The sequence below is a fragment of the Chlamydotis macqueenii genome, chromosome 20, assembly GCF_036417535.1.
Source record: "Chlamydotis macqueenii isolate bChlMac1 chromosome 20, bChlMac1.mat, whole genome shotgun sequence".
Taxonomy (NCBI): domain Eukaryota; kingdom Metazoa; phylum Chordata; class Aves; order Otidiformes; family Otididae; genus Chlamydotis; species Chlamydotis macqueenii.
Window position 1 is genome coordinate 7,018,762 of NC_141575.1, and position 25,099 is coordinate 7,043,860.

Sequence of the window (25,099 nt, forward strand, 5' to 3'; positions counted from 1 at the left end):
GGAGGGTAGCAGCCCTGCAGATAAGGGTCCACCATGCACATCTGGGGCTCAGCCCCTGTGCTTATCGGGCCAGGTGGGGTGACAGCCGGATGGCATCACTGCCCGCAGGGCCACCACCAGCTGTTCTCTTGCGCTGGGGGACCTTGAGGTGCACCATAGGAGTGTCTCCAGGCAGGACAAGGTGGCAGGGATCTGGTGTCCATGTTGTCCCCCATTTCGGGGGAGCACCTGGTGACTCCCGTGGCCAGGATGCCAGCAGCCATTTCTGCTACTGCACCGATTTCGGCTCCCTGTGCTCCCTGCCTTGGGGCCCGGTGTCAAACAACCCCAAACCAAGCTGTTCTACACCCAAACGTGGGCATTGCCGGGGGGTTGGTGTCCCCAGCCGGGCACGTTTCTGCCAGCAGGGCAGGAACTCGGGGTGCCCTCAAGGCCAGATCCTGGCATCCTCCTGCTCAGGCAATGGGGGTCCCCTCACCACAGCCCCCGGGAGCAGCTGGGGAGCAGAAATGTCACTGTGTCCCCGATGGGTTTAAGCACGCAGGGGACACGGTGACACGCTTTCAGGCCACCAGCAGCACCAGGGGCTGCTCGGTGCCTTGGGCTCAGTGGAGGGACACGGGTGACAACAGGGGCAGGGGGCTGCTTCCTTGAGGATGCTCGGGCACGGACACAGACGCGGTCTGGCTGGCGGCGGGGCGAGGGGCCAGCCGCGGCGGCGGAGGTGTGCTGGGGGGGCAGAGGTACGAACAGCCCGGCCGGGAGCGCCGGGACAGTGACGAGCGGCGACAACATGGCCGCCGCCGCCGGCGACTACAAATCCCAGAAGGCCTCGCGGGGGCGGTGGCGGTGTCTGTGGCGTCAGACGGAAGGGGCGGTGGCTCGCGACGGAAGGGGCGCAGCGCGGTGCTGTGGCAACGGCGGCGGCCGGCATGGCCAAGCAGTACGACATGGTGGAGTGTCCCTTCTGCGACGAGGTCTCCAAGTACGAGAAGCTCGCCAAGATCGGACAGGGCACCTTCGGGTGAGCGTCCCGCCGGCCCCGGCCCTCCCCGGCCCTCCCCACCCGCGGGCCCGCTCCTTGGGCCCGGTCCCCTCGGCCCCGCGGCCCGCCCGCCCCAGCCCCGGGTGCCCCTCGCTGGGCTGCCCTTTCCCCCGTCACCCCTCTGGTCCCCGGCAGCGAGCCCGGCCCCCGGGTCCTGTTTTTGCCACCCCGAAGCCCAGCTCTGGCCCAGGCTTTGGCACAGGAGCGTTACCCTGGAGACGGGCAGGGTGGGGACCTGCAGTTTGTCCGAAACATGTAACTTTTCCCAAAATCTGGTGGGGCTGTGGGAGCTCTGGGTTGGCTTAGCCGGTCCGAAGGGCCCCTGGTCCAAAAGGGACATGGCTGGGTCAGGTAGTGTCTCAGCACAGGGCTGCCTGGTGCTCCAGTGCGTCCTGTTTGGTCCCTGGTTGGGAGGACCCGGCTCCTTCCCTTCTTCCTTGTGCTGCTCATGGATACGTTTCTCTTTTACAGGGAAGTTTTCAAAGCCAAACATCGTCAGACAGGCAAGAAAGTAGCGCTGAAGAAAGTGTTGATGGAAAATGAGAAGGAGGGGGTAGGTGTGGGAGCGTGGCTGGACTGTGTTTGGGAAGGGCTGGACTGGGGGTTCATAGGTGAAGGCTAATCTTTGGGATGGCAGAGGTGTGTTTCCGCTCTGTTTTTTAACAGTATTTAATGCTATAATATGCCAAATCTTAAGCCTGTAAAGGCGTGGACAGGATCCCAGCTCTGGGGCCTTTTTCCTTTCCTACTGATGCTGTGATAGTGTTGGGTCTTGTGGTTGCACTGCCAAGCCCTACGGCCTGTTATCGCCTTCCCAGCTGCAAAGACACGTGGTGCAGTAACTGTGTGGTGGCTGGGCTGTGTGGGACGGCTGCTGGGAGGTGGTGCTGCCCACTCTTTCCTCCTCCTGTGCAAAACCCTGTCACTCCCAGGGCTCCGCACTGGGTGTCATTTGTGGAAGAACTGGGTAGCGTGTGAAAGGCAGGTGCTCAGGGGTATGCAGAGATGGGGCAAGCTGGGGAGAGAGTTACAGCTCAGACAGCACGGGCAGCAGCCGGGGAGTCTGCTCTGCAGCTCGGGCTGGGCTGGACAGTGTCTCATTACAAACGTGCAAGGTGAGGAGAGGAGGGAGGGGCGTCTGCATGTCTGTCTTGGCACCACCCAAACACCTCTGTCTGGTGCCACAGTCTCCCTCCACAATGGTGGCTTGGTGGTGAATATATTTTGGCCACCCTGATGTTGATGTCATATTTTAAAACTCTGACTGCCCTTCAGTGACTTGCTCGAGCAAGTCCCTTGCCAAGCTGCTGTGGTCACATCTCTCCTGCTCTCTAGGCAGAGGTGGCCTGGTCTCCTGCACCCCTAACCCCTGTCCTCTCTTTTTCCTTTCCAGTTCCCCATCACCGCCTTGCGAGAGATTAAAATCCTCCAGCTGCTCAAGCATGAGAATGTGGTGAACCTCATTGAAATCTGCAGGACCAAAGGTAGCTTGCGGGGGTCTCCACTGCGCTGGCTGTTGGCTTTTTTTTCTGCCCTCCTTCACTGCTGAGCAGGCTGGTGTTTTGTGCTGGGAGCAGAGTCCTTTAGCTGAGCACTGGCCTCTGCTCCTGCCTGTGATGTGGGGTGATGGTACGCTCAGTTTGCAAAACAGTTTCTGAAACAGTTGGGATGTTGCTGCAGCCTGACTGGAAAAAGCGGTTGTCAGTCCTAGGAAATGCCTGTGCCACAGCGGTGAATAGTGCTCGTGCTGGAAAACTCCTGTCTGAGAGGCTTTAGAGTAAGCCAGCGCTGGAGAGACTTTGAAGCAGAGAGTTCTCAGCCTAGAGCTGATCTTGCGGCTCTGCGCAGCCGGTTCCCTGCGAGGAGCTGGAGCCGCCCCTCTTGGTGTGTGGCAGCTCCAAGCTGATGACACAGCTCCAGCTGGAGACCGGCTTGGCGTCCCTTTCTGTGGGTGACAACAATCGCCCGTGCTGCGAGGGCTGGGACTGCGCACGGGGTGGTTCTGTGCTGCGCTTCCACCTCGTGCAGCGTGCCTCTGCTGCGTGACTGGCATGCACCTGGCCTGGCTCCGTTTCCAGTGAAACTGCTTTAAAACATTTGATAGTTTTTATATATCGTTCTCTTATATGGATCTGTGCTGGAAAACCAGTTCTGAAAATGGCAGCTGATATTAAAGCCTGCCATTCTCTAGTCAGTCATTTCAGTTGATTAAAAATGAAAGTGGCGCGTACCTGGTGAGGGTGTTTTTAAAAACAGAGTCCAGTCACTGAACTGGTAGAAATGCCTGGCCTAGGACCAGGAACCTGAAGTTACATTGCGTGTAGATTATTATCTGAACAGGTATGAGTAGATACATGACAACAAGTTAATTTTTAATTCCTTGTGTGATTAAACAAGTTGTGATGGTTGCGCGTCTGGCATACCCAAGGTAAATATTTTTGTAGACATGTCAGTTGTTTGTGTCTTGTTTGAATTCCAGTTTTCATCCAAATCTCCCTTGACCTCTGTTTCCAGTAAAGGAGAAATGTTGCATTTACTGTTCTGAGACTTTTAAGCTTTTCTCTCCTTGTTGGAAAGGTGTGGTAGGGGCCGTATCCGTGTAAGGAGCTGCAAACCCAGTCTAGCAGGCGCCCTCCTGGGTGGCAGGGGGGAGCGGTGTGTTTCCGTGGGGGCTGAGCTTAGCTGTCGTTTTCTGGTGGGAGCTGCTGATCGGCAGGTTTTGCTGACTACTGCTGATGAAAATCAGCCTTTCTTTTTAATAATGTTTTGCATGTGTGCTCTAGGAACAAGATTGAAATCGATTGCTTCATTTGAGGTTTTCTGTTGTTGACTTTAAATTGCAATTGGAGTCGGAGTTTTAAATCAGTTTGATCCAGATCAGTCTAGATACTGTTGGAGGTTGCAGAAAACCTTGCTTTCTAATGTTTTATTAGACAGATTTTCTCTGTTTCTGCATTTTTCCTGGGGCTGTCTCTGCAGGTGCCTCCTTTATCGCGGATGCAATCAGTGATAGTGCTTGGCTGGCAGCTCATGGTATGTGCACCTACCGCTTGCCACAGCTTGCAGGGAGGAAACCCCACAGCCGTTACGTGCCCAGAACAACAGAGAATGAAGCTTTCAAAGATTTTCATGCCCTTTCCTTGCCTGTCTGCCGACATTCACTACTCCAAATCCTCATCCCCTGTTCTTCCTTTGCTAGTTGTGCTGTCTTAGTCCTTCTTCATGAAGGATCTTGAGGCCTGCAGGCTGTCTCTGGTTGTCTACGTTCCTGTGTCCTGGGTTTTTGTCTAGTGAGCATTGTAGGAGCAGCAGGGTGGCTGGAGGTCAGGAGGAGCTCTGACGGGGCTAAGGATCTCTCGCTGACAGTCCCTCCTCGCCTCTACCATAGCCTCTCCGTACAACCGCTGCAAGGGCAGTATCTACCTGGTGTTTGACTTCTGCGAGCATGACCTGGCTGGCCTTCTCAGCAATGCCCACGTCAAGTTCACGCTTTCGGAGATCAAGAAAGTTATGCAGATGCTATTGAATGGACTTTACTACATCCACAGGAACAAGGTAATGGGCCGGATCTGTGCTGTGCTCTGAGATCACCCTGCTCTCTGTGGTCTTGCAAGGAGCGGGTGCCTTAGTGCAGGCTGGAGGGAACTCAACTTCTTCTTTGTCCTCCACGTCCAGAGTCTGAGTGCCCCGCTGGCCCTAGGTGCCCATGGAAGGTACCGTAGTTGCGTAACCTTTTGATGTCTGTCCTTGTACAGATCTTGCATCGAGACATGAAAGCTGCAAATGTCCTGATCACGCGAGACGGAGTCCTGAAGCTTGCGGATTTTGGGCTGGCTCGAGCTTTCAGCCTGGCTAAGAACAGCCAGCCGAACCGCTACACCAACCGGGTGGTGACTCTGTGGTATCGCCCACCAGAGCTGCTCCTAGGTAGGAGGCGATGGGCTCTGCCGCCTTCTCTGCCCTTCCCTCTGCCCCTGGGTGACTAACGCGGCATCTCCGTTTAGGGGAGCGGGACTACGGTCCCCCCATTGACCTCTGGGGCGGAGGCTGCATCATGGCAGAGATGTGGACCCGCAGCCCCATCATGCAGGGGAACACGGAGCAGCACCAGCTCACCCTCATCAGCCAGCTCTGCGGATCCATCACACCAGAGGTGAGGGCAAGAGCACGGGCCAGCTGCTGAGGGTGGGAGGAGAGAGGTGCAAAGTGGTGGTGCAGGAGAGGGCCGGGGTGGGGCACTCCTGGGCCTGTTCCCTGCTCTGTGCACTGGCTGCTGCACGTTCCTGGCATGGCAGCGTGTCTGCGGCTGGCAGGGAGCCTGGGGAAGTTCCTGCAAATGCTATTTGCCTCCTGGGAGCCAAGTGCACGGTGGGACACTGCACTTTCCTTGCTGCTCTGTGTAAACTACAGCTGTCACGTTACTTGTGTTCAACCTCCTAAGGAGAAGAGGGTGAACTTGGCCTCCCAGACCTCCTTCAGGAGGGGTGAGTTGTGTCCTTCTTTTTGACCACAGAGAGGATGCTGGCTGCTCTGAGTGTGAAGGAACAGAACATTGCGTGTAGGAATCTGTTCTAGCCTGTGTTTTGGGGTTGTCTCGCAGATAAACATCCTCTGAATTTCTGCTTAAAGAAGAATTTTTCTTGTTTTGTGTTGAAGGGTTTATCTCAGGTGGTTTGCACTGGTCGTCTTGAAAACCCTCTTTCGTTCTGGCTTGTGATTTGTGGCGTCAGCTCAGCCGTGGTGTGAGCACTCAGCCCCTTCTCAGCTCCTTATTGAGCGGCAGCTTGTCCTGCCCTCTTGCGGGGGATCGAGCTGAGGGACCAGGGCTGTGATCTGCTGGGGCGTGTTGTGCAGGCAGCTCTAAAGGCCTGATGCCTCTGTTACATACATCATGTACACTGACAGTGCTTTCTTTTGTATCTAAATCCCTGCTGTGGTCTCGCCCAGCCCGGGGCTGAGGTAAGTGCTGGTGACTGCAGCAGGCTTTCCTTTCTGGACAAAAGGTACCGCATACGTGCAGGTTGTTAGTTAGCAATAAGTTCTGTCGCTTTACCTTTCTGGATGTTTTAGCTGGCCTGAGCTGTGCCCTTTTGTGGGAGAACCAGAAATCCTGGAGCATCTGGCGTGCTGTTCCCACGCCAGGAGGACTCTGTCCTGACTTGTCCACAAGTTTCCAGGCTTTAGTGCGCTCTTTTAGTGCCTCTTTCGTGCTGTGGGAGCAAGGTCTGCCAGCTTGGAGGTTATAAAATAGTATTGTTCTCTCGGCAGACCTCGCCCTGGTTTGCCTGAGGGTGTTAGCGTCAGAAATGGCTTGTGGTCTCCATAACTATTTCTTCCCAATCCTCCCTTTCTCAGGTTTGGCCGAATGTGGATAAATATGAGCTGTACCAGAAGCTGGATCTCCCCAAGGGCCAAAAGCGCAAGGTGAAGGATCGCCTGAAAGCCTATGTCAAAGACCCCTACGCACTCGACCTCATCGACAAGCTGCTGGTGCTGGATCCCGCCCAGCGGATTGACAGCGACGATGCGCTGAACCACGACTTCTTCTGGTCAGACCCCATGCCTTCGGACCTCAAAAACATGCTGTCCACCCACAACCAGTCCATGTTCGAGTACCTGGCCCCACCGCGCAGGAGGGGTGGGCACATGCCCCAGCAGCCGGCAAACCAGGGCAGGAACCCGGCTGCCACCAACCAAACTGAATTTGACAGAGTGTTTTGAGCAGGGGCTTCCCCAGCGGGGTCCCTGCTGGACTACTCCGCAGGTTGCACTGAGCGGGGATGTCCTGGCGAGGTCTTTCTGTCTGGGCAAGGACTTTCTTCAAGGCGAAGTGCTTGCTGGCTTTAATCGAGCTCTGCCGTCTCCTCTCCTCGTGCAGCAACTCAGCCACTGCGGAGCTGCGTGACTGGGGAGGTGACGCCTGCGAGCTCGGAGTTGTTTCCCTGCGGGTTTGGCACAGAGCTTGTGTCCCCCCTGCAACAGCCTGTATTGGTTACGTTCATCTTGCGGATCGATCGTTATGGACCTGGCGGTGGAGAATGTGGCTCTGACAGTGCTGGGGCTCTCTGCAAATGGTGCTGTGACCGGCGGGACTGGGAGTGGCTGCCCTGGACTAAACTGGGCGCTGCTGGGAGATGTTTCGGCTCTCTCAGTTGGTCGTAGCTCCTGCACGGCGTATCCTTTGAACACTGAAGAGTTGATGTATGACAAGGCAGGTGCTTCTGAGTAATGCGGAGGTGTCCCGGGGAAGGCAGAGTCACTCTAGGCAGCACGACTAACTCTCACTGGAGTTTGGGCTCTAGCCTGGAAAGGGGCTTACTGGGCAAACCAGAGGGGTGGCTGGCAGAGCTGGTCGCTCCATACAGCCAGGACTTACAGTGGGAATCGTTGGTCTGTAACAGCACGCGGCGTCCACGCTTTCTTCATTGCAAACTGCAATTAGGAGTCTTGTCAGACACACCCAGCCTGCTGCTTTCCCTGTAGTGCGGGCTGCGGCAGGAGTTTGGATGGGGAAGGGAGTTGCGAGTGCTTGCCTCAGCCTGGGGTGAGATCTGCCGTCCTGCTGTCTGCAGGGTTTTTGTGATGGTGTGGCAGTGCTGGGAACGCTGTGCTGGGAGCAGGCTGACTCTTTAAACACTCACGTGTCCACTCCTCTGTCCTGGAGCTCTTCGAATGAGTCTCGAGCGAGATCACTGCCTTCCCCAGATGCAGCCGCCAGCCCCATGCGCTGTGATGGTGTTCGCACACCTTCTGCCAGAGGTTTTCAGGACCAACTCGTACAGAGCAAGTGCTGCTTCACTTTGTCTTCCATGGCTGTCGGCTGCAGCTGGCCATCTTCTCAGTGAGCCCCATGCAGCCCAGGACTTTCAGACAAATACCGCGTACAGCATGCAGCGGGTGATAACCTTTGGCATTTGATAGGTTGTCCGTTAACTAGACTGATGGCAAAAGCCACGTCGGTAGCATAAGGTCTCAGGGAAGGAAGCGGTGGCGAGCAGGGCCGTTCTCAGGACAGAAAGTGAGGATGATAAAGGACGTGTACAAGGTAAATCTCTCTTGGTGCGGGGCTCTGGAACTGTTTGGTTGAGGGGGGCTTGATTTCTTTGGAAAAAAATGAAGTTGGTTGCAAGCAATAAGCCAGGTGACTTCTGTTGGTTGTGAATAAACACGATCCTGTCCCAAAGGGCTGGTTGTAACCCTGTGTCGCTCTTTTGCCTGAAGGGAGAAAGCAGCTGGAGTGCTGTAGAACAGCACCGCTCTCATCCTCGGGGTCGCGGTCAGATATCGTAACTCCTCCTGGGGTTCCCCAGCTCTGTTAGCAATTAGTGCTGCGGTGGATCAGGGCAGCAGCACGAGTTGGGGGGCTGTCGGGGGGTGCTGCTGGGCTGGGGGCCGGACAAGCCTGGGGAGCCCTAGAGCAGCCCCTTGTGCCCCTGAGTGGGGCTGAAGTTGGGGGCCGGGGCGGCAGAGCTGGGCGCTGGCTCTACCGGGGCGGCCGGGGTCCCCCCCCTGCACCGGTTCGGCGGGAGGAGGCGGGGTCCCCCCTCGGCCGCCCCCGCGCTTCCCTCGCTGCCCCTCGCAAAGATGGCGCCCCCCTCCGACGTGGCAGCGTACTGCCCGCTTCAAAGATGGCGGCGGCCATGGCTGGGAGTAGGGGGACGGGCTCGGGCGGTCCCGCCCCCGGCGGCGGCGGCGCGGGCTCCCGGCGGTAAAGCGTGCGGCGCGGCGCGATGGTGGTGCGGGGGCTGCGCGCGCTGCTGCGGGCGGCCGGGCGGCGGTTCAGCACGCAGCCGGCGCGCGCCCCCGCCATGGATTACCAGGTACCGGCGTGGGGGGGTGCGGGGGGAGCGGGACCTCGCACCGAGAGCTGCGGCGGGGGCCGCGGGCCGTGCGGCGGTGTGGGGAGCTGCGTCCCGCCGGGCTCCGCGCTCGGGCTCCTCACCGAGCCGGGCACCGGAGGGCAGCGGCAGCCGGCGGGGCCGGGGCTCCCCAGCACCGGCGGGGGGGGCGGGTCCCTTCCCGAGCTGCGGGGCCTGCGGGGTGAGCGGGGGACCACGGGGCCGGTACCGTGCGGGGCGGCCCCTCGCCCGCAGCCCCGGGCCGCACCACCTCCCGGTCTGACCGCTCTTCCCGTTAGTGCCCGGCTGTCACCCCGCACACCCCCGGCCCCCGTGGCGGCACCGGGGTGACCCCGCTCCGGCAGCCGCCGCGCATCCCGGGTGGAGGCTGGGGCGTCCCGGGCCCGCGCGGTGGCCTGGCATCGTGGGGACGATGGCGACGGTCCCCGGGCTGAGGTGAGGGACGGTGCGGAGACCCCCCCGGCCCCCGGGGAGACCGGAGCTGTGCTGGCCCTGCCCCGCGCTCACCGGAAACGCCACCGGTGCCCACGCCACTGTCTGCTGGGCCGGGGTCCGGCTGCTCGGGTGGGCTGTCCCCGCCGCGGGGACACGGGCTTGTCCCGTGCCAGCTCCCCATTGCAGGGAGCATTGTCCCGTGCCAGACCCAGGCCTGCATCCCCCCACCCCCGGCTGGTGCGGTTTTGGGGGGGCTCGGTGGCACCGGTGACCTCTGGCAGCGGCCGTGGCTGCGCAGCCAGGTTGTCCCGTGTGCGCCATGCACGTGCGGCTCTGTTGCTTCGTTTGCGCCTCTAATTAAACAGCGGCGAGGCGGGCGAGCCGGCACTGGAGCGCTGCCCGCTCATGCCTGCGGCGGCCTTGTCCCGCTGGGGCAGGGGTGGGTGCCAGGTGCTGGGTGGCCCCGTGCCCGCCCCGCGGGGCCAACGGGCGCCCGGGGAGGGGTGAGCTCCCCTCGCCGATAAGTAGCCCGTCCCCACGGTGTCCCTGCGACAGGCTCTGGTGCTGCCAGCGCGTCCCCATGGCGGAGGAGATGCTGCCGGCGTGGGCGGCCGAGGGGACTGAGCCCGATCGGGTGGGTTGGGGTGCGGCAGGCACGGGGCAGGCTGGTCCCCCGGGGCCGTGGTGGTGGGCGCCCCCCTGACCAACCCCCGGGGTCTTTCCAGGACGCCATCCGAACCCTCAACACCCTGCAGACCAACGCCAGTTACCTGGAGCAGGTGAAGCGGGAGCGCGGCGACCCCCGGGCCCAGCTGGAAGCCATGCGGGGCTTTTTGGAGAGGAGCGGGCTGAAGGTGAGGAGGGGGGGGGTCCCTGTACCCCCCACAGTCTTGGCAGCGGTGCCGCTGCGCCCGGTGCTGACTGCTGCGGGGGTCTCACGGGGTGGTTGACCTCTGGCAGGTCGAGGACCTGGATCGACTGAACATCATCCACGTCACGGGGACGAAGGGCAAGGTGAGGTGGGCGGGCGGTGCTGCGGGGGCTTGGGGTGACCAGCGAGGGGCAAAGGGGGGGCCACCGGCATCTCTGGCGCCGTTCGCCCTCGCCCCGGCGCAGCGGGGTTTAGCGCTGCCGTCTCCCCAGGGCTCAGCGTGCGCCTTCACCGAGTGCATCCTCCGCAGCTACGGGCTGAAGACGGGCTTTTACAGGTGAGCAGGGGGGATCAGAAGGGGTTTGAGGGGGCTGGTGGCACCATGCCTGACTGTGGCCCCCCCACTCTGCCTCCCCCCGCCCCTCCAGCTCCCCTCACCTGGTGCAGGTGCGCGAGCGGATCCGCATCAACGGGCAGCCCATCAGCAGGGAGCTCTTCAGCAAATACTTCTGGCTCGTCTACAATCGCCTGGAGGAGACCAAGGTGGGGGTGGCACGGCTTGCAGGGGGCCTCCCTCCCTTGAGGACCGCCCCCCCCCAGGGCTGCGTGCCCCAGCACCGGTTGGGGATGCCCCGTGCCATCCCCTTATGCCCGCTCTGCCTGGCAGGACCCAGTTCACGCCAGCATGCCGGCGTACTTCCGCTTCCTCACCATCATGGCCTTCCACGTCTTCCTGCAGGAGAAGGTAGGTGGTGGCGGTCTCCAGCTTGTGATGGGGACATCAGGTTGGAAGGGACCTCAGGGTGGGGAGGACATGGGGTCTAGCCGCTGCTCGGGGCCGAGCTGGCTTCAATCCGGCTGTCACGGCCGTTCCCAAGGGATGGCTGTGCCGGGGTGCGTGTTCAGGCAGGGGTTTAGAAAGGGGGGGGCAGGCACCTGGCCACATCTGTGTCCCCACATCCATGGAGACAGGCGCTGCCGGTGGCCCTGTGACAGCTCTGGTGTCCCCATGTCCCCAGGTGGACCTGGCGGTGGTGGAGGTCGGCATCGGCGGCGCTTATGACTGCACCAACATCATCAGGTAGGGGCTGGTGGGGCCGAGCCCGTCCCCTGGGGCTGCTGGGGCCTGGTGTCCCCGTGGTGCGGGGACAGCGGGGACACTGCCACGCTGCGTCCCCAGGGCGCCAGTGGTGTGTGGGATCTCCTCCCTGGGCATCGACCACACCAGCATCCTGGGGGACACCATGGAGAAGATCGCCTGGCAGAAGGGGGGCATTTTTAAGGTAGAGAGACCCGGTCTCCCCCCTCTCGCCGTTTCGGGGTGCGCTCCCCCGTGGCCCTGAACACCCCCCATCCTTCGCAGCCCGGCGTGCCGGCGTTCACCGTGGCGCAGCCGGAGCGGCCGCTGGAGGTGCTGAGGGAGCGAGCCCAGGAGCTGGAGGTGAGTTGGGTGACAGGGGGGGGAGGTGGATGGGGGTACCCCATGGCCGGGGGCTCAGCCTCCTCTCCCCGCAGTGTCCCCTCTACCTCTGCCCGGAGCTGGACGCCTTCGAGGGGGACCACCGGGCGCTGCAGCTGGGGCTGGCGGGTGCCCACCAGCGCTCCAACGCCGCCCTGGCCTTGCAGCTAGCGCGGACCTGGCTGCAGCGCCACGGCTGCGGGGGTAAGGTGGGGGGACGGGGAGAGCGGGAATCGGACCCCGCCGTGGCCCCCGGGGTCTCAGCAAGACACCTGTCCCGCCCCCCCCAGGTCTCAGGGAGCTGCAGGAGGTGCTGCCAGACGCCGAGCTGACGGGGAGAGGGGTGCCACTGGCGCCCACCTTTCGACCCAGCGATGCCATGATCCAAGGTGTGGTATGGGCGCGCCGGGACTCCCCCCACCAGTGTGTCACGGGGCTTGGGGGGCACGCACTGGGCCCCTGGCTCGTGTCGCCTGCGCTGGAGCACACAGCCCAGCCGCCCACCCTGTATTTGACCCCCATGGGGATCCCATGCTGGAGGGGGGTGCAGGGGTCCCAGCCACGCCCTGTGCCCCCCCCCCACCAGGCCTGCGGGACACGGAATGGCTGGGCCGGACCCAGGTGCTGCCCCGCGGCGCCGTGACGTGGTACCTGGACGGAGCCCACACCACCAGCAGCGTCCAAGCCTGCGTCCGCTGGTTCCGCCAGGCCGCCCTCAACCAGGACAAGCCCCACGAGTGAGGAGGGGGACGCGAGGCGGGGAGGGGGGGACGACACACGCGACGGGAGCGGTGGTGGTGCTGGGGGTCCCCGTGGGGCACGGGCCACCTGCCCTTTCTCCCTGCAGCGGCTCCGAGGTGCGCGTGCTGCTCTTCAACGCCACGGGGGACCGGGACACGGCGGCACTGCTCAAGCTGCTGCTGGTGAGGTTTTGGGGGGTTGTCACTGTGCCCGGGCTCGCTGCCTGCGCTGGGACCGGCTTTGCTGCGGGTGTGGGGAGCCGCGAGGTGGAGCTGACGCCCTGTGCTGTCTGTCTGTCTGTCCACCCTGCTGTCCCTGCCTGTAGCCCACCTCGGTGTCCAGCCCAAGGGTCTTGCAGCCCCAGGTGCAGGGGAGAACTTGGGTCACCCCCCCCCCGGGACCAAACCCCTGTAACCCACCAGTGTAGGACTGGTCCCAGTGGAAATCCCATGAGTGGGTCCTGAGGGCTCCCACAGCGCTGACCCTCCCCCCTGCTCTCCCCACAGCCCTGCCACTTCGACTACGCCGTCTTCTGCCCCAACTTCACGGAGGTGTCAATGGCCAGCAACGTGGGTGAGTGCCGGGGAGCCGGGGTCTCCCCCGGCCCCCACCCCCATCCCCAACCCCTCCCCGGCCCCCTCCTAATCCTTGACCCCCATCCCCATCCCTCCCAGACCAGCAAAACTTCAACGTGACGCTGGAGAACGCCCTGACCCGCTGCCTGGAGAACCAACGGACGTGGACCAGGCTGCTGGAGGAGAAGGGGGGACAGGACCCCTGGCTCCCAGCACCTCTGCGGGTGGGGGGGCTGCTGCAGCCAGCCCCCTCCCGAGGGACCCTGCTCCTAGTCCCTCCTGCCCCGCGACCCCTCAATTCCCCAGCCCTCGTCTTCCCCTGCCTGGCCCAGGCGCTGCGGTGGGTGGCGCAGGGCCGGGACCCCCGGTTGGCAGCGCCGGCCGCCACGGGGGCTCACCCCCACCCCGCCGCCAGCAGCGGGGCCGTGCTGCTGCGGGAGGCGGCCGCCGTCCGCGTCCTGGTCACCGGCAGCCTGCACTTGGTGGGGGGGGTCCTCCGGCTGCTGGACCCCTCGCTCTCCCAGTAACCGGGGTTGGACCGGTTGCACCTCTTTTTACTTGAAGCGCCGGTTCCGCCCCCGGTGATGCTCGGCGGGGGGGGGGACAGGCGGGACCCCCAACCCCATCCTGACTCAGCCCTTTTCACCCCAGTGCCTTTTGCCTTGTGCTCCTCCCCGGGGACACCGGCCATGGGAGGGGGGACACTCCTGGCCCCCAGCCCACCTTGGTGAGACCGACAGGGGGGGTCTCCCAGGCGGGGGGGCTGCCCCAGCCTGTGCCAAGGTCCTGGCGCCCGGGGCGGGGCATGGTGGGCGGTTTTCGGGGAGGGTGGTAGGTGGGAGCCTCAAGCCGTGGTGAGGTGCATCAGGGCACGATTAATTTAACGTAGGGGAGATTTTTATTATTATTAATAAGAGTTTGTAACTTGGATGGGGAGCTGGGGGGGAGGGTGGTTTCTGCCCATCGCCCCGCAGTGGGGGCCAGCAGCCTCGCCCCCCCACGCCCCCCAATAAACGTCTTGCTGCTCGCAGTGGTGCCCACTGTCTTCTTGGGGAGGGAGGGCACAGGAGGGGTGCAGGGCTCACCCCAAGTGCTGGGGCACATCCTGGGGCACCCACTTTTGGCTCTCGCTTTTGCTGCCCCCACCCATTTGATGGGGAGCCTTTGGGGGCTGCTCTCTCGACCTCCTCGGTGCACCCAGCAGCAAAGGACCCCCGGGGGGGGCTGCAGGGTGCCCCCCCAACCCCAGCACGGGCTGCCCTCGGGTGGCCAAAGCATTCACTGAATGAGTAACGGAGGCCCCCTCTGGGCTCGGCCTGAGATTTGGGGGGAGAAAAAAAAACAAAACAACTGGCTTAATGGAGCTGCAGTGGGTCCCCGAGTCTGGCAGCCAAGGGCTGGGCGGGCTCGGGGGGCCCGGGGGGGCGTCAGGCCATGCTGCTGGTGGAGCAGGGGGTGCTCTGGGTGCTGCCGATGCTGTGGTTGGTGCTGCTGCTCTCCGAGGCCGGTGCCGTGCTGGAAACCGGCTGCCGTTTGGAGATGGGACCTGGCTCGCGCCGCGGGGAGAAACACCGAGGGGAACCAGAATCAGGGTGGCCGGCGGTGGCCACGGCTCGGCCACGTGGGACCTCCCGGCCCCCCTCGTGCACAAACCCTCCCGGATCGCTCCCCAGCTGCCTCTTGAGCCCCTGGGATGGCGATGGGCGTGGGGCACCATGGTGGCACCAGGAGCAGGTGGCCGGAGGCACCCCAGGGCAATGGGGGTGTCCTGGGGAGCCGTGGCCACCCCGAGTGGACAATTCCCCTGTGACATTGCCCAGCATGATGGCAACACAGCAGCCTGGTCCCTGGGGACCTCAGCCGGGCGGCTTTGGGCCGGGGCAGGGTGTGGGCAACCCAGCAAGGGACATGCGTGTGGCCCCCACCATCCCACCGTGGGGGTCCCCAGGGGTGGTGGGTACTCACGGGTGTGCGAGTAGATGTACCAGAGCCCAGCGGTGAGGAGCGCCCCGATGAGGAAGGCGCCGAAGGTGATGCCCAGGACAGCGGCCAGCCCCAGCCCGCGATCTGGGAGGACAAGGCCATCAGCACCGCCACGCTGGGTGGGGAGGGGTGTCCCCCTGCCCGCCCCCTCCCGTGCCCCAAACTCACTGTTGGGTGGCCGCCAGCCGTCCTTCACCGTCACCTCCAGGGCCTTCTCGAAGATGGTGGTGTTCTGCAGAGGTAGAGGTTGGGGTGAGGGGGGGAGACCCCAGTCCCTGCCCACACCCCCAATAGAGGGGATGGGGCTGGGAGCCCCCAGGCTCTTTGAGGACCACAGATGCTGCTCCCGTGTGGGTGACAGAGCCCACGGTTGGGGATAAACCCACCGGGGCTGCCACCACTGATGGTGGGGACCAGCATGGTGGCATCACAGGGTGAGGGGTTTGCTCACGCTGACCTGCAAGCCGGCCTTGCACTTGAGGGTGGCGGAGAAGGGGACGCGTCCGCCCTCGGGGACAGCGTAGGTGAAGCGGAAGCGCCAGATCTTCCTCCCGCGGCTGCTGGGGGGACCCTCCATCACAGCCACCCCCGCGCCGCGCGCCTCGCCGCCCTGCACCAGCAGCACTGCCTCCCGCCCCGGCACCTCCAGCCGGCACTCCTTCAGCTGCAGGTCGGCCGGGTGGTCCTCCCACCGCATGGATGCCTACCATGGGGACGGGGGGGGACATGCCGTCAGGGACGCTCGCCCAGGGACAGCCGGACACCCCCCCCCCCCCCAGCTCCAGTGCCAAGCTGGTGGTGGTACCTGCACGAAGACCTCCTTGTTGACCTCCAGCTCTGTCTGTGGTCCCTCGAAGGCGGCGGTGGGGAAGAGGCGCAGGAAGAGCTCCCGCGGGATCTTGCACTGGAAGGCCACCTGCGAGCAGGGACGGTGTTGAGGCCTCCCCAGCACCCAACGGTGGCACTGGCACCCTCCTCCTGCAGTCCCACCCTGGTCCCACCAGAAATCAGACTCTTACCCGCACTCTCCGGAGCAGATCACCCTTGCCCAGGTTGAGGATGAGCTGTGAGAAGGTGAGGAAGGTTGGGTCAGCCAAGTGGACTCCGCTGCCGTGGTCTATTGCCTCCAATGGGATGGGATGGGATGGGATGGGATGGAGGGGTCCCACCATGGGATGACATGGGAAGGGTGTCCCACCCACACCACCCCCATCTCTGCCAGCACCCAGGCGCAGCGGCAGGGCTCATCCTGGGATGTTCCCAGCTGTGCAAAAGCAAGGAGCTTCCAGTGCAGAAGCTCCCACTGGGCACCAGTGGGGCTGGGGGCAGTGCCTGGTCGGCCCCCACCCCTCACCTCGTTGTTGGCGTGGCCCCTGCCCTCCAGCGAGGTCCCGCAGTGGCTGAGGGGGGTTTTCAGCATGAAGTGCGTGTTGTTTTTCTCCGCCTGGCAGCTGATGTCCCGAAGGGTGATGTTCACCACATCCTTGATGTGTTGGGAGAAAAGCACCCGGTGGTCACCCACCAGCTGGGTGTCGTGCCACCCACCCTGAGCACCTGGAGCAAGATGTGACCTCCCTGGGTGATGCCGGTGGGTGGTGGGGACACCTCCTCCGCCCACCTCCCCCTCACCTTCAGGTGGGATGTGTTGATGACGATCTCCATGGTTTCATCTGTGCACTTCCAGGGCTGGAGCAGCAGCAGCACGTGGGGCAGCGAGTCGGTGGTGGGAGTCAGGGGGGTTGGTGTCGCGGGCGCCCTCGTCACCGACTCTGTGGGATGGGGAGACATCAGGGCTGAGTGGGGGCAGTTGAACCCCCCCCGTCCCACCCCGCCCCAGGGCACCGGGGGCCTCACCATGCTCCTGGATCTCCAGCCTGATGTGGGCGCTGGCAGGGATGGTGGAGTAGGAGGCGATGATGCTGTAGTTCTTCTCGAAGGCTTTGGCGATGAGGCCCTGCTCCGTGTCGGGCAGGGGCTCCCCGCGGAGCAGGGTGGAGAAGAAGGATGAGATCTTGTAGGTCCCAGAGACCTACGGCGGGGGAGAAGTGCAGGGGGCCTGAGCAGGGACAGAGACAGCTGGGGATGCTCAAGGCAGGGATGGCTTCGGGATTCGTGTCCCTCCAGAGAGAAGACTGCCACCTCTCTGTGCCGTGTCCCCAGGTGCCACCTCACCCCCATGCCACCAGCCCCTTGGTGCAGGGACACGCGTCCCGCTCAGCCCTACCAGGAACTGGATGTCGCAGTTGTTGACGGAGAGGGACCAGGTGAGGTTGGTGCGGCTCTGCAGGATGAGGATCTGGTTGCTGATGGCTCTCACGGGACAGCTCAGGGACAGCTTCACCTCCGAGATGGGGGAGCTGTGAAACCTTGAGATCCCCCCCCCCCCAACCCCGGCGTCAGCCTCCCGTGCTGACAGATCGCGTAGCCCCACCTTGGGATGTGGGGGCTGCTCTGCCTGTGAGTCACCCCAACCCCTTCCTGAGCATCTCCAAGCGTGTCCCACCACCTGTCCCACCGCCTGTCCCAGCGCCCGTCCCCCCCACCTCCCGGGTGTCCCACCCGCCTGCACTGCGCGGTACCTGGGCTCCTGCAGGCGGACGATGTGGGCGGCCCTGGTGCTTTGGGTGTCCCCGCGTGAGCAGCCCTTCACCCCGTGGAAGAAGACCTCGGTCTCGAGGTGCGGCGTGGCGTCAAAGTGCTCCTGGGGGACGCAATCTGGGGGGCTGCTGGCATCTGCAGAGGTGGCAGAGTTGGGGGGGGGGGGTCACCAAAGCCAAACTGGGCTTAGTGGGTGGGGAGTTGCTTGGGGCACCTCCTTTGGGACCGTGCGTTGTCACCCTTCAGGAGCAGGGACCGCACCACTGCCCACCTTGTCGTTCCCCCCCCCGCACCAGCCCCCAGCCCCACGCACCTTCTCCCAGGCGGAGCTGGACGCAGCGGGGGTCCCGCAGCTCGCTGTAGGACGTGACGCCCCCATAGGCTCGCTGAGCCCAGGCCAGCAGTTGCCCCTCGCCGGTGGCTGTGAGCAGCTCGGGGTCTAGTGCCACGGTGGTCCCGGGGCCGGGCCGGGCGTCCTGCGGGGCAAGCGGCAGCCTGAGCCGGGGGGGGCTGGGGGGGAGGGGGGCAAGGGGCGTCCCTCCCTGGCTCCGGTGTGGAGGATGTGGAAGAAAAGCTGAGCCAGGAAGGCATCCCTTGAGCTCCAGCCCCATCATGGCTGGGGGGGTCACCCCGGATGAATAGAGGTTTTTGGGGCCACGGGCTGGGAGCAGCGCGGGCGGCCGGCGGCACGCGGAGAGCTCGGCCCACTTTATTATTAGCCACAAACAAAGCGGGAGGTTTATTTTGCTAACAAAGAGCCCGGCCCTGGCTCAGCTCGCTGGAGCCAAACCCCATCCCTGACCTTCCTCCCGCCGGCCGGAGGAAACGGGAGCTTTTTCCAGCCCTGTGCGTCATTCCCTGCCCAGCCAGCCCCGCGCTCAGCGCCGCCGGCAGTGACCAGGCGTGTCCCCTCCTCCCCAGGGCACCCACCAGCATCGGCTGCAAGGATGGAGGACCAGTCTCCTCCAGGGACACCCCCACCAACATCCCTGGGGATGGCCCCAGCCCTGCTGCCCCCCACCCTGGGGCTGTTCCCAGCGCGGGGCTGCGGCACTCACGGTGCGGACGAGCAGGTCTGGGCACAGGGAGGTGATGGTGGCTGAGCAGCGGGCACACAGGAGGATGAGAACTGCTGACCGGTTGCAGCCACCGGCCGGCGGCGTGACGGACACATTCAGCGTGAAGGCAGTGACCTGGGGAGGAAGGGGAGAGCATCACCACCGTGGCCACCGAGCCCCAGTTGCTGTCACCTCCCTGGCTGCCCCCTGGCCACCTCACCTGCCCCCGGAGCCGGAGGCTGCCCCCCCCACCCCCCACCTTGGGGACTGGAGCATCTTTCAGTCGGGGACTGGGAAATCTCTGCGCTGAGCACAAAGGTGTCACCCCATTGCGGAGCGGGTGGTCCCCACACCAAGTCTGGAATGTTCCCACACTGGGGACTGGGACATCCCTACACCAGTAACCACAGCATCCTCACACTGGGACTGTGGTGTCCCCACAGCGAGGACCAGAGCATCCCCACACCGGGGCCAGGGTATCCCCATCCTGGGTGTCGGAGCACCCCCACTGTAGGTACTGGGGTGCTCCCCACTGAAGACCAGAGCATCCCCACCTCGGGCACTGGGACATCCCTGTGCGGGTTTCCCAGCCCTATCCCAGCACCACGCAGCCGCTCCAGGCTCGGAACTGGCCATACTGGTGCACAGGGATGCCGGGGGCGCAGCACTGGCAGGCACCGCTCCCCGTGGCCAGCATTGCCCGGTGGCCTCCAGACGGAAATCCGGATGGGGAAACCGAAACGCCAGGCGCTAAGTTTGGCAACCGCTGCCCTCATCACTGCTTGCACAGCGCTGAGGCAGGGAAAACCAGCCCGGGACCGGGGGGTGGAGGCAGCCGCCAGTGCCGGGCACGGGGCCGGCGGGACGAGGCCGCGGGCATCCCGGCCTGGCGGTGGCGTGTGGCCAGCGTGGGTGGCCGGGGACCCCGGGCGTCGGGGAGGAGCTGGCGACTGTTTTTCCTGCCGCGTGTTTTGCGGCACTCCATTGTTCAGCGACGCGAGCGGCGGGAGCCTCGCCACTGACCCGCCGCCGCCTTTCAGGTTATTTTTTTTTTCTTTTTTTCTTTTCTTTTTTTTTTTTTTTTTTGTATCATGGGGATCTGCTTATAGAAAGCGGCTTCCAGTAATTCTTCTATAAGTGGAGCCAAGTCCCTGCCTGGCTTCCCCCGCGCGCCGCAGGGCTCGATGTCGCAGCCGTGACATCAGTGTGTGTCCCCTGCCGCCGCCGGTGACAACGCCGGGGCACCCTCGGCCCCGGTGCTTATCCCCATACCGGAGCGCCAGGGCCAGGTCACACCGGGCTGGGGCAGAGGGGCCTTTGCAAAAGCCACCCTCACCAGTGGCTCCCAGCCTAGCTCCCGTCTCCCCCTGAAAAGCAGAACTGGGAGGTGGCAGGGGGAGAGCGTGGCGCCAGGCGGCCCAGGGCTGGGCCAAAATTGGGTGCTGGGTTTACTGGAGCTGGGCTACCACGAGGAGTCGCCTCCAAAGACTTTAAATCCCAGTTGAGGCCAGAGACACCCGCCGCTGCGCTGGGAGGGGAAGCTCGGCGGAGGCGCCATGCACGAGGTTAATCTGGGTCCTCTCGCCGTAGTTAGAGGAAACGGTTTCGGCAGCAGGGACACCTTGTCTGGCAGGGACAGTGCCGGGGTGACAGCGCCGGGGTGACACGCTGGGACTCCGCTTGCTCACCTTGGACCACTCGACGCTGAGGACGTGGACTTCACGGCCGGCGCGCAGCGAGCTGCTGCTGACGCAGCCCCGCGGCACCGTGCTGGTGGCGTAGGCCAGGGTGATGGGTGGCTCCGCCGTCACCGGCCGCAGGTCGCAGCCCTCGGCTCTCCTGGGGTCTGGGCGGAAAATGAGAGGCCGTCAGTCCCCGCCGCGCGGACGTGGGGGTGACATGACACAAAGGGGACATGACGCAGGAGGAGGGGGCTGTATTGCAACGCCAGCCCCGGCGCTGCCCCCGCGACCCCGGCACGGCGTCACCACGGCCCCTACACCGCTGGCGCAGTGCCCGCGGGACCATCTGCTACGTGTTCACTCGGGGCTCGTCTGCTGCCGCCAGCCCCCGGCGCAATCACGTTAATGACCCTCGAATCCGGGCTGGAAAAATCCACTGTCCCAGCTCGGCACCGCCGCGTGCCAAAACTCGCGCCCGGCTGCCCCGAACGCTCGGGCGGTGGCGGAAGCTCCCCCCCCCTCCGCGTCCCCCACGCCGCAGGAAAGCGGGAAGCTCAGGTATGGAAATGGCTGTAAAGCTCATCCTCTGCGGGCGCCGAGGCGCGAGCTTCGCCCCATCCCGAACCCCCCGCGCGGCGCACGAGCGAGCGGGGCCGGCGAGCGGCTGCCAAGGGAAATCCTGAGTGCAAACAGCCGTTTGAAGGCCTGAGCCTGTAAATCCCCGTTTGCCTCAGCCATTTCCTCTGCCCCAGGCAGCCCTGTCCTCAAGCTGGACCCTGTGCCGGGCAGCGTCCCGGGGACGCGCGTGCCCCCATAGATGCCCCCTGGCAAGGGGCTGGGCGGGGTGGAGCCCCTCATGGCTGGGGGCTCCCCATGGGGACACAGTGCCTGGGTGTTTGCTTTGGAGGTGGCCACCGAGCTCTATCCCTTCCCGTCCCATCCTTTCCCATCTCTGGTGGCCACGGTGCCAGGAGGTGTCCAGACCCCGTGTCAGGGCCACCCAGCCGCCCCCCCCGTGGGGACCAGGGCCAGAGGACACGATGCTCCAGGCATCAAGGCTTCAGGATGCAGCAGCCACCAAAGGGCCACCCCCCCCCACGCCACGTCGTGCGCATCACGGCGGTCCCGGCCTGTGTCTCGCCATCGGAGTGGTGTGTTCACTGCGGTGGGGGTCACAGCACAGACCCCCCGGTGACGCTGTGGCGGACCCACCTATTGTCCGGCGCTTCCTCCCCTCGGCGCGGCGGCCGTGCGGCCGGCAGCATCGGGAGGAAGATAAACAGCCGCTTATCTGGGCGCAGCAGGCCGCGTCCCTCTTCCCCTCCGCTCCTGCCCCGACAGCACCGGGCACGGCCACGTGACTCCCCCCGGCATCGCCAGACAGAGGACTGGCAACTCATCACACCTCCGGCAGCATCCCATGGCGAGGTCGGGCGGGGTCAGGGGGCCGCGGCCGGGCTCGGCCCCGGCGCAGGGCAGGGATGCCAGCGGAGGGGACGCGGGGCAGTGGTGCCAGTCGGGCACCGTCAGTCCCTGGGGAAGGCAGCGGGCTCCAGCATTATGCCGGGATCAGATAACGGGGCTCAGCTGGGCCGCCCGGGGCGATCAGATAAGGGCACTGTTATTTTTGTACTCCGGGAAAAGGAAAAAAAAAAAATAAAAAGGAAGAAAGAAAGAAAATCCACTTTATGTTTTTCCAGCCGCCTGCCTTCTCCCTTGCTCCGGTGCGGCCAAGACCAGGGAGTGGGGACAGTCCCAACGCGGGTCCCTGGTGGGTCGGGGGCTGAGGCGGCCATTCCTGGGGTTTTGGGCGCAGATCAAAGGCGGACAGCAATGCCCAGGGGTGCCAGGCCGGGAGGTGCTGGGCCAGAGTGGCTCTGGCTGCACAGGATGCCCCACGGGACGGGCAGCGCCACTCCGGCATCCCGGCATCCGGCTGTGCCGCCTCAGCACTTGTGTAATGAGCTGGCTGGTCTCAGTCCGGGCCAGGAATGGGGGTGGAACCAGTGTTGCAAGTTCAGGGAGGAGGTTGTCACCCCTTTGAGCCACCGCTGGCTGTTGGACCTTGCGAAGGTGGCACTGGCAGATGGGACCAGGCTTTCGGGCTGACGCAGGCCACTTCATTCCTGCCCCACTCTAAGTCAGCCAGGCACCGAGCGGCCTCTCCCCGGGGGTGAGAAACGATGACCCAGAGCCGTGCTCGTGTAGCAGGGAGCAGCGCCGGTCCCTGCTGGTGTGGTGGCACAAAGTTCCCTACCTCTGGAAGCTGCCGTGTCTTGAGTCCCCCGGCACTGCGCCCGCGATGGGCACCCCTAGCAGCAGCCAGACAGGACGTGGGGTGTGTGACACAGGTAGGCAGGACAGGGACCTTATGGCACCGCCATGCAGGATGGGGACCATACGGCACAGCTGCACAGGTCTGGGATGGTATGGCACAGACGGGACGTGGTCTACACGGCAGTTACCCAGGACAGGGACCATACAGGCCCAGTCACGTACGAGGGACCACAGAGCTCGGTTCTGTAGGACAGGGACTGTACGGCCCAGCTATGCAGGGTGGGGACCGAATAGCACAGTTAGGACAAGGACTGCGCTACACAGCTGCGTAAGACAGGGCTGGTATGCGATAGCTGCGTTGGATGGGGCCTCTGTAACACAGCCACGTAGGATGGGGACCATATAGCACAACTAAATAGGACAGGGACTGTACGGCACAGCTACTCAGGATGGGGACCATGTGGCACAGCTACCTGGGACCCAGTCCATACAGCACATCCGCGTCAGCGCAGGGACTGCGTGGCACAGCCACGTAGGATGGAGACCGTACGGGACAAATACGAAGGCCACGGACTGCGGGATGGAGATAGCGTTGCACAGCCTTGTAGGAAGGGGAGCAGAGGGCACAGCTACGTGGTCCAGGGACCGTGCAGCACAGACGGGGAGAGCAAGGCCTCTGTGGCACAGCCACACAGACCATATGGCACAGCTATAGGATGGGGACCGTGCGGCACAGCTACACAGCACACAGAACTCGCTGAACACCTACACAGGATTGGGCCCGTGCAGCATCGCCACGGGGTCGTGGCCCATACGGCACAGCCTCACCGGACAGGGGCCGCCTGGCACAGCTACAGGGTAGTGACCAGGGGGTGACAGCAGGCAGGGACCTGGCAGTGGGGACACCCCAGAAGCATCCACTGGCACTGGCCCCCACAGCGGCCAGCTGGGACTGACCCAGCCAGGACACGCAGGGCCACCGGCCCCGGCCTCCCCAGGCTGCCGCTGCCTTCCCAGTTCCCTTCCCTCTGCCGGGGGGCCGCATCACCGCGTCCCCCAGCCTCCTGCCCTCCATCCAGCACGGGTATCCATGGGCATGTCCCCCCTCAACATTCCCCCCACCGCTTCGCAGGGACCTCGGGGTGGCTTCAGTGCTTCCCTGCCCGACTGCTCCGAAGATGGACAAGCCCCCAGCCCTGTCCCCATGGCCCACCCGAGGCTTCCCGGGGTTTTTCCCCACTCCTTGCTCCCGGTTGACCCCACAGGCCCCGCAGTGTCAGGAACCCACAGAAGCCACCCCAGACCCCCCGGGTGCCGCTGCCTGGGCTGGGGCACAATGACGGTGCCTTCGACGCCTCCCAATTCCTGGTGACGCAGCCTGGATTTCGGGGCCCCTGGGGAGCAGCAGGGCTCCGCTGTGTGTCCCCCCGCCTTGGGGCTGGGGGAGGTTTGTCCTCGCCTCACCCCCGGGACTGCCCCCCAAACCCCTCTCTCGGTGGGTTCCCGGGGGTGACACTGCCCACGCCGGCACAGCCGGGACCCCTTTGGCTCCGAACTCGCTGCCCCCCGGGGGGACCCTGGGCCACTCGGGACGGGTGGTCACCGGCGGGTCCCACCGGCGCTGCCGTCCCCGGGGTCCCGTCCAGGGGATCTGTCCCCCCCCCGCCCCAGCCCCACTCACCCGGGCGGCCGAGCAGAGCCAGCAGCAGCGGCAGCAGCGGGACGGTGCGGGGGCCCATGTCCGCCGGCGGCCGCTCCCCGGGAGCCAGCGCCGAGTGCCGGGCGGCGGCGGCAGGAAACCGACTGCCTTCGGGTGGGGGGGGAGGAGGAGGAGGAGGAGGAGGAGGAGGGTCCGCGCCCGGAGGAAATGCCGCGGGCGGCGCTGGGGCCGTGCCGGCGGCGAGGGGGGGGCCGGGAAGAGGAGGGAGCCCCCCCGGGAGGCACCGTGCCTCAGTTTCCCCAGAGCGCGGTGCGGGTCATCACCTGCGGGGGGGGCTGGAAGTGCCCCGAGCACCGCGCGGGGGCACTGGCACCCGGGGTGGGTGTCCCCAGGGATGCCCCTGGGCTGGCGCCGGTGAGTGGAGGGGTGGGATACAGGGATACAGAAGGGGTGCGCCCTCCCAAAATACACCCACGCACACTGCTGGAGCGCAGCTCGACCCCGCACGGCGAAGAGGGGGCTGCCCCACTGTAATGGGGATGAGGACTGCCCCAAGTGATGGGGACGGGGGCTGCCCCACATCACGCCGACGTTCAGCCCGCACTGCCCCTCGCCAGCACCCCAGCAGGGTCACTCTGTCCCAGGCCGGGTGTCCCGTGGCTCTGGTGCCCGCTCTGGGGCCATGGGGCAGAGGCAGGACCCCCACAGCACAGCTGCCAGCAGTTGTACCCTTGGCCAGGCCACGGCTGGGGACCACCCGTACATCCCTGCATCCCTGCCTGCCAGGGGGGTTTGGGGTTGGGGGCTCCCTCGGGACAGGGTTGCCTGAGCTAGGGGGTCACAGCGAAGCACCACG

The 25,099-nt window shown here is 64.4% G+C and overlaps 3 protein-coding genes across 5 annotated transcripts; 2 read left to right on the plus strand and 1 right to left on the minus strand.

The window, feature by feature from the left end:
• Window positions 1-903: 903 nt before the first annotated feature.
• CDK9 (cyclin dependent kinase 9) lies at window positions 904-8,241 on the plus strand. The gene is made up of 7 exons (XM_086763569.1): window positions 904-1,024; window positions 1,517-1,598; window positions 2,439-2,529; window positions 4,434-4,600; window positions 4,801-4,972; window positions 5,050-5,198; window positions 6,401-8,241. Exons 1-7 carry the CDS (start codon window positions 933-935, stop codon window positions 6,764-6,766), a joined length of 1,119 nt encoding a protein of 372 aa, XP_086619695.1. The 5' UTR covers window positions 904-932; the 3' UTR covers window positions 6,767-8,241.
• Window positions 8,023-14,015, plus strand: FPGS (folylpolyglutamate synthase). Of its 3 annotated transcripts, none has more exons than XM_086763568.1 (15): window positions 8,023-8,090; window positions 10,065-10,193; window positions 10,300-10,353; window positions 10,483-10,547; window positions 10,639-10,753; window positions 10,878-10,955; window positions 11,230-11,291; window positions 11,391-11,493; window positions 11,574-11,651; window positions 11,726-11,873; window positions 11,960-12,058; window positions 12,256-12,406; window positions 12,517-12,592; window positions 12,917-12,983; window positions 13,085-14,015. In XM_086763568.1, exons 1-15 carry the CDS (start codon window positions 8,070-8,072, stop codon window positions 13,510-13,512), a joined length of 1,674 nt encoding a protein of 557 aa, XP_086619694.1. In that variant the 5' UTR covers window positions 8,023-8,069; the 3' UTR covers window positions 13,513-14,015. The 3 variants fall into 3 exon arrangements, with proteins under 3 accessions (XP_086619694.1, XP_086619692.1, XP_086619693.1); XM_086763566.1 differs by lacking the exon at window positions 8,023-8,090 and adding an exon at window positions 8,748-8,865; XM_086763567.1 differs by lacking the exon at window positions 8,023-8,090 and adding an exon at window positions 9,898-9,973.
• ENG (endoglin) lies at window positions 13,861-24,390 on the minus strand. The gene is made up of 15 exons (XM_086763565.1): window positions 24,265-24,390; window positions 20,313-20,470; window positions 18,625-18,759; window positions 17,880-18,042; window positions 17,548-17,701; window positions 17,193-17,334; window positions 16,823-16,997; window positions 16,598-16,737; window positions 16,323-16,451; window positions 15,988-16,032; window positions 15,774-15,884; window positions 15,426-15,671; window positions 15,137-15,200; window positions 14,951-15,052; window positions 13,861-14,531 (listed from the first exon to the last, which is right to left on the minus strand). Exons 1-15 carry the CDS (start codon window positions 24,320-24,322, stop codon window positions 14,413-14,415), a joined length of 1,941 nt encoding a protein of 646 aa, XP_086619691.1. The 5' UTR covers window positions 24,323-24,390; the 3' UTR covers window positions 13,861-14,412.
• Window positions 24,391-25,099: the final 709 nt, after the last annotated feature.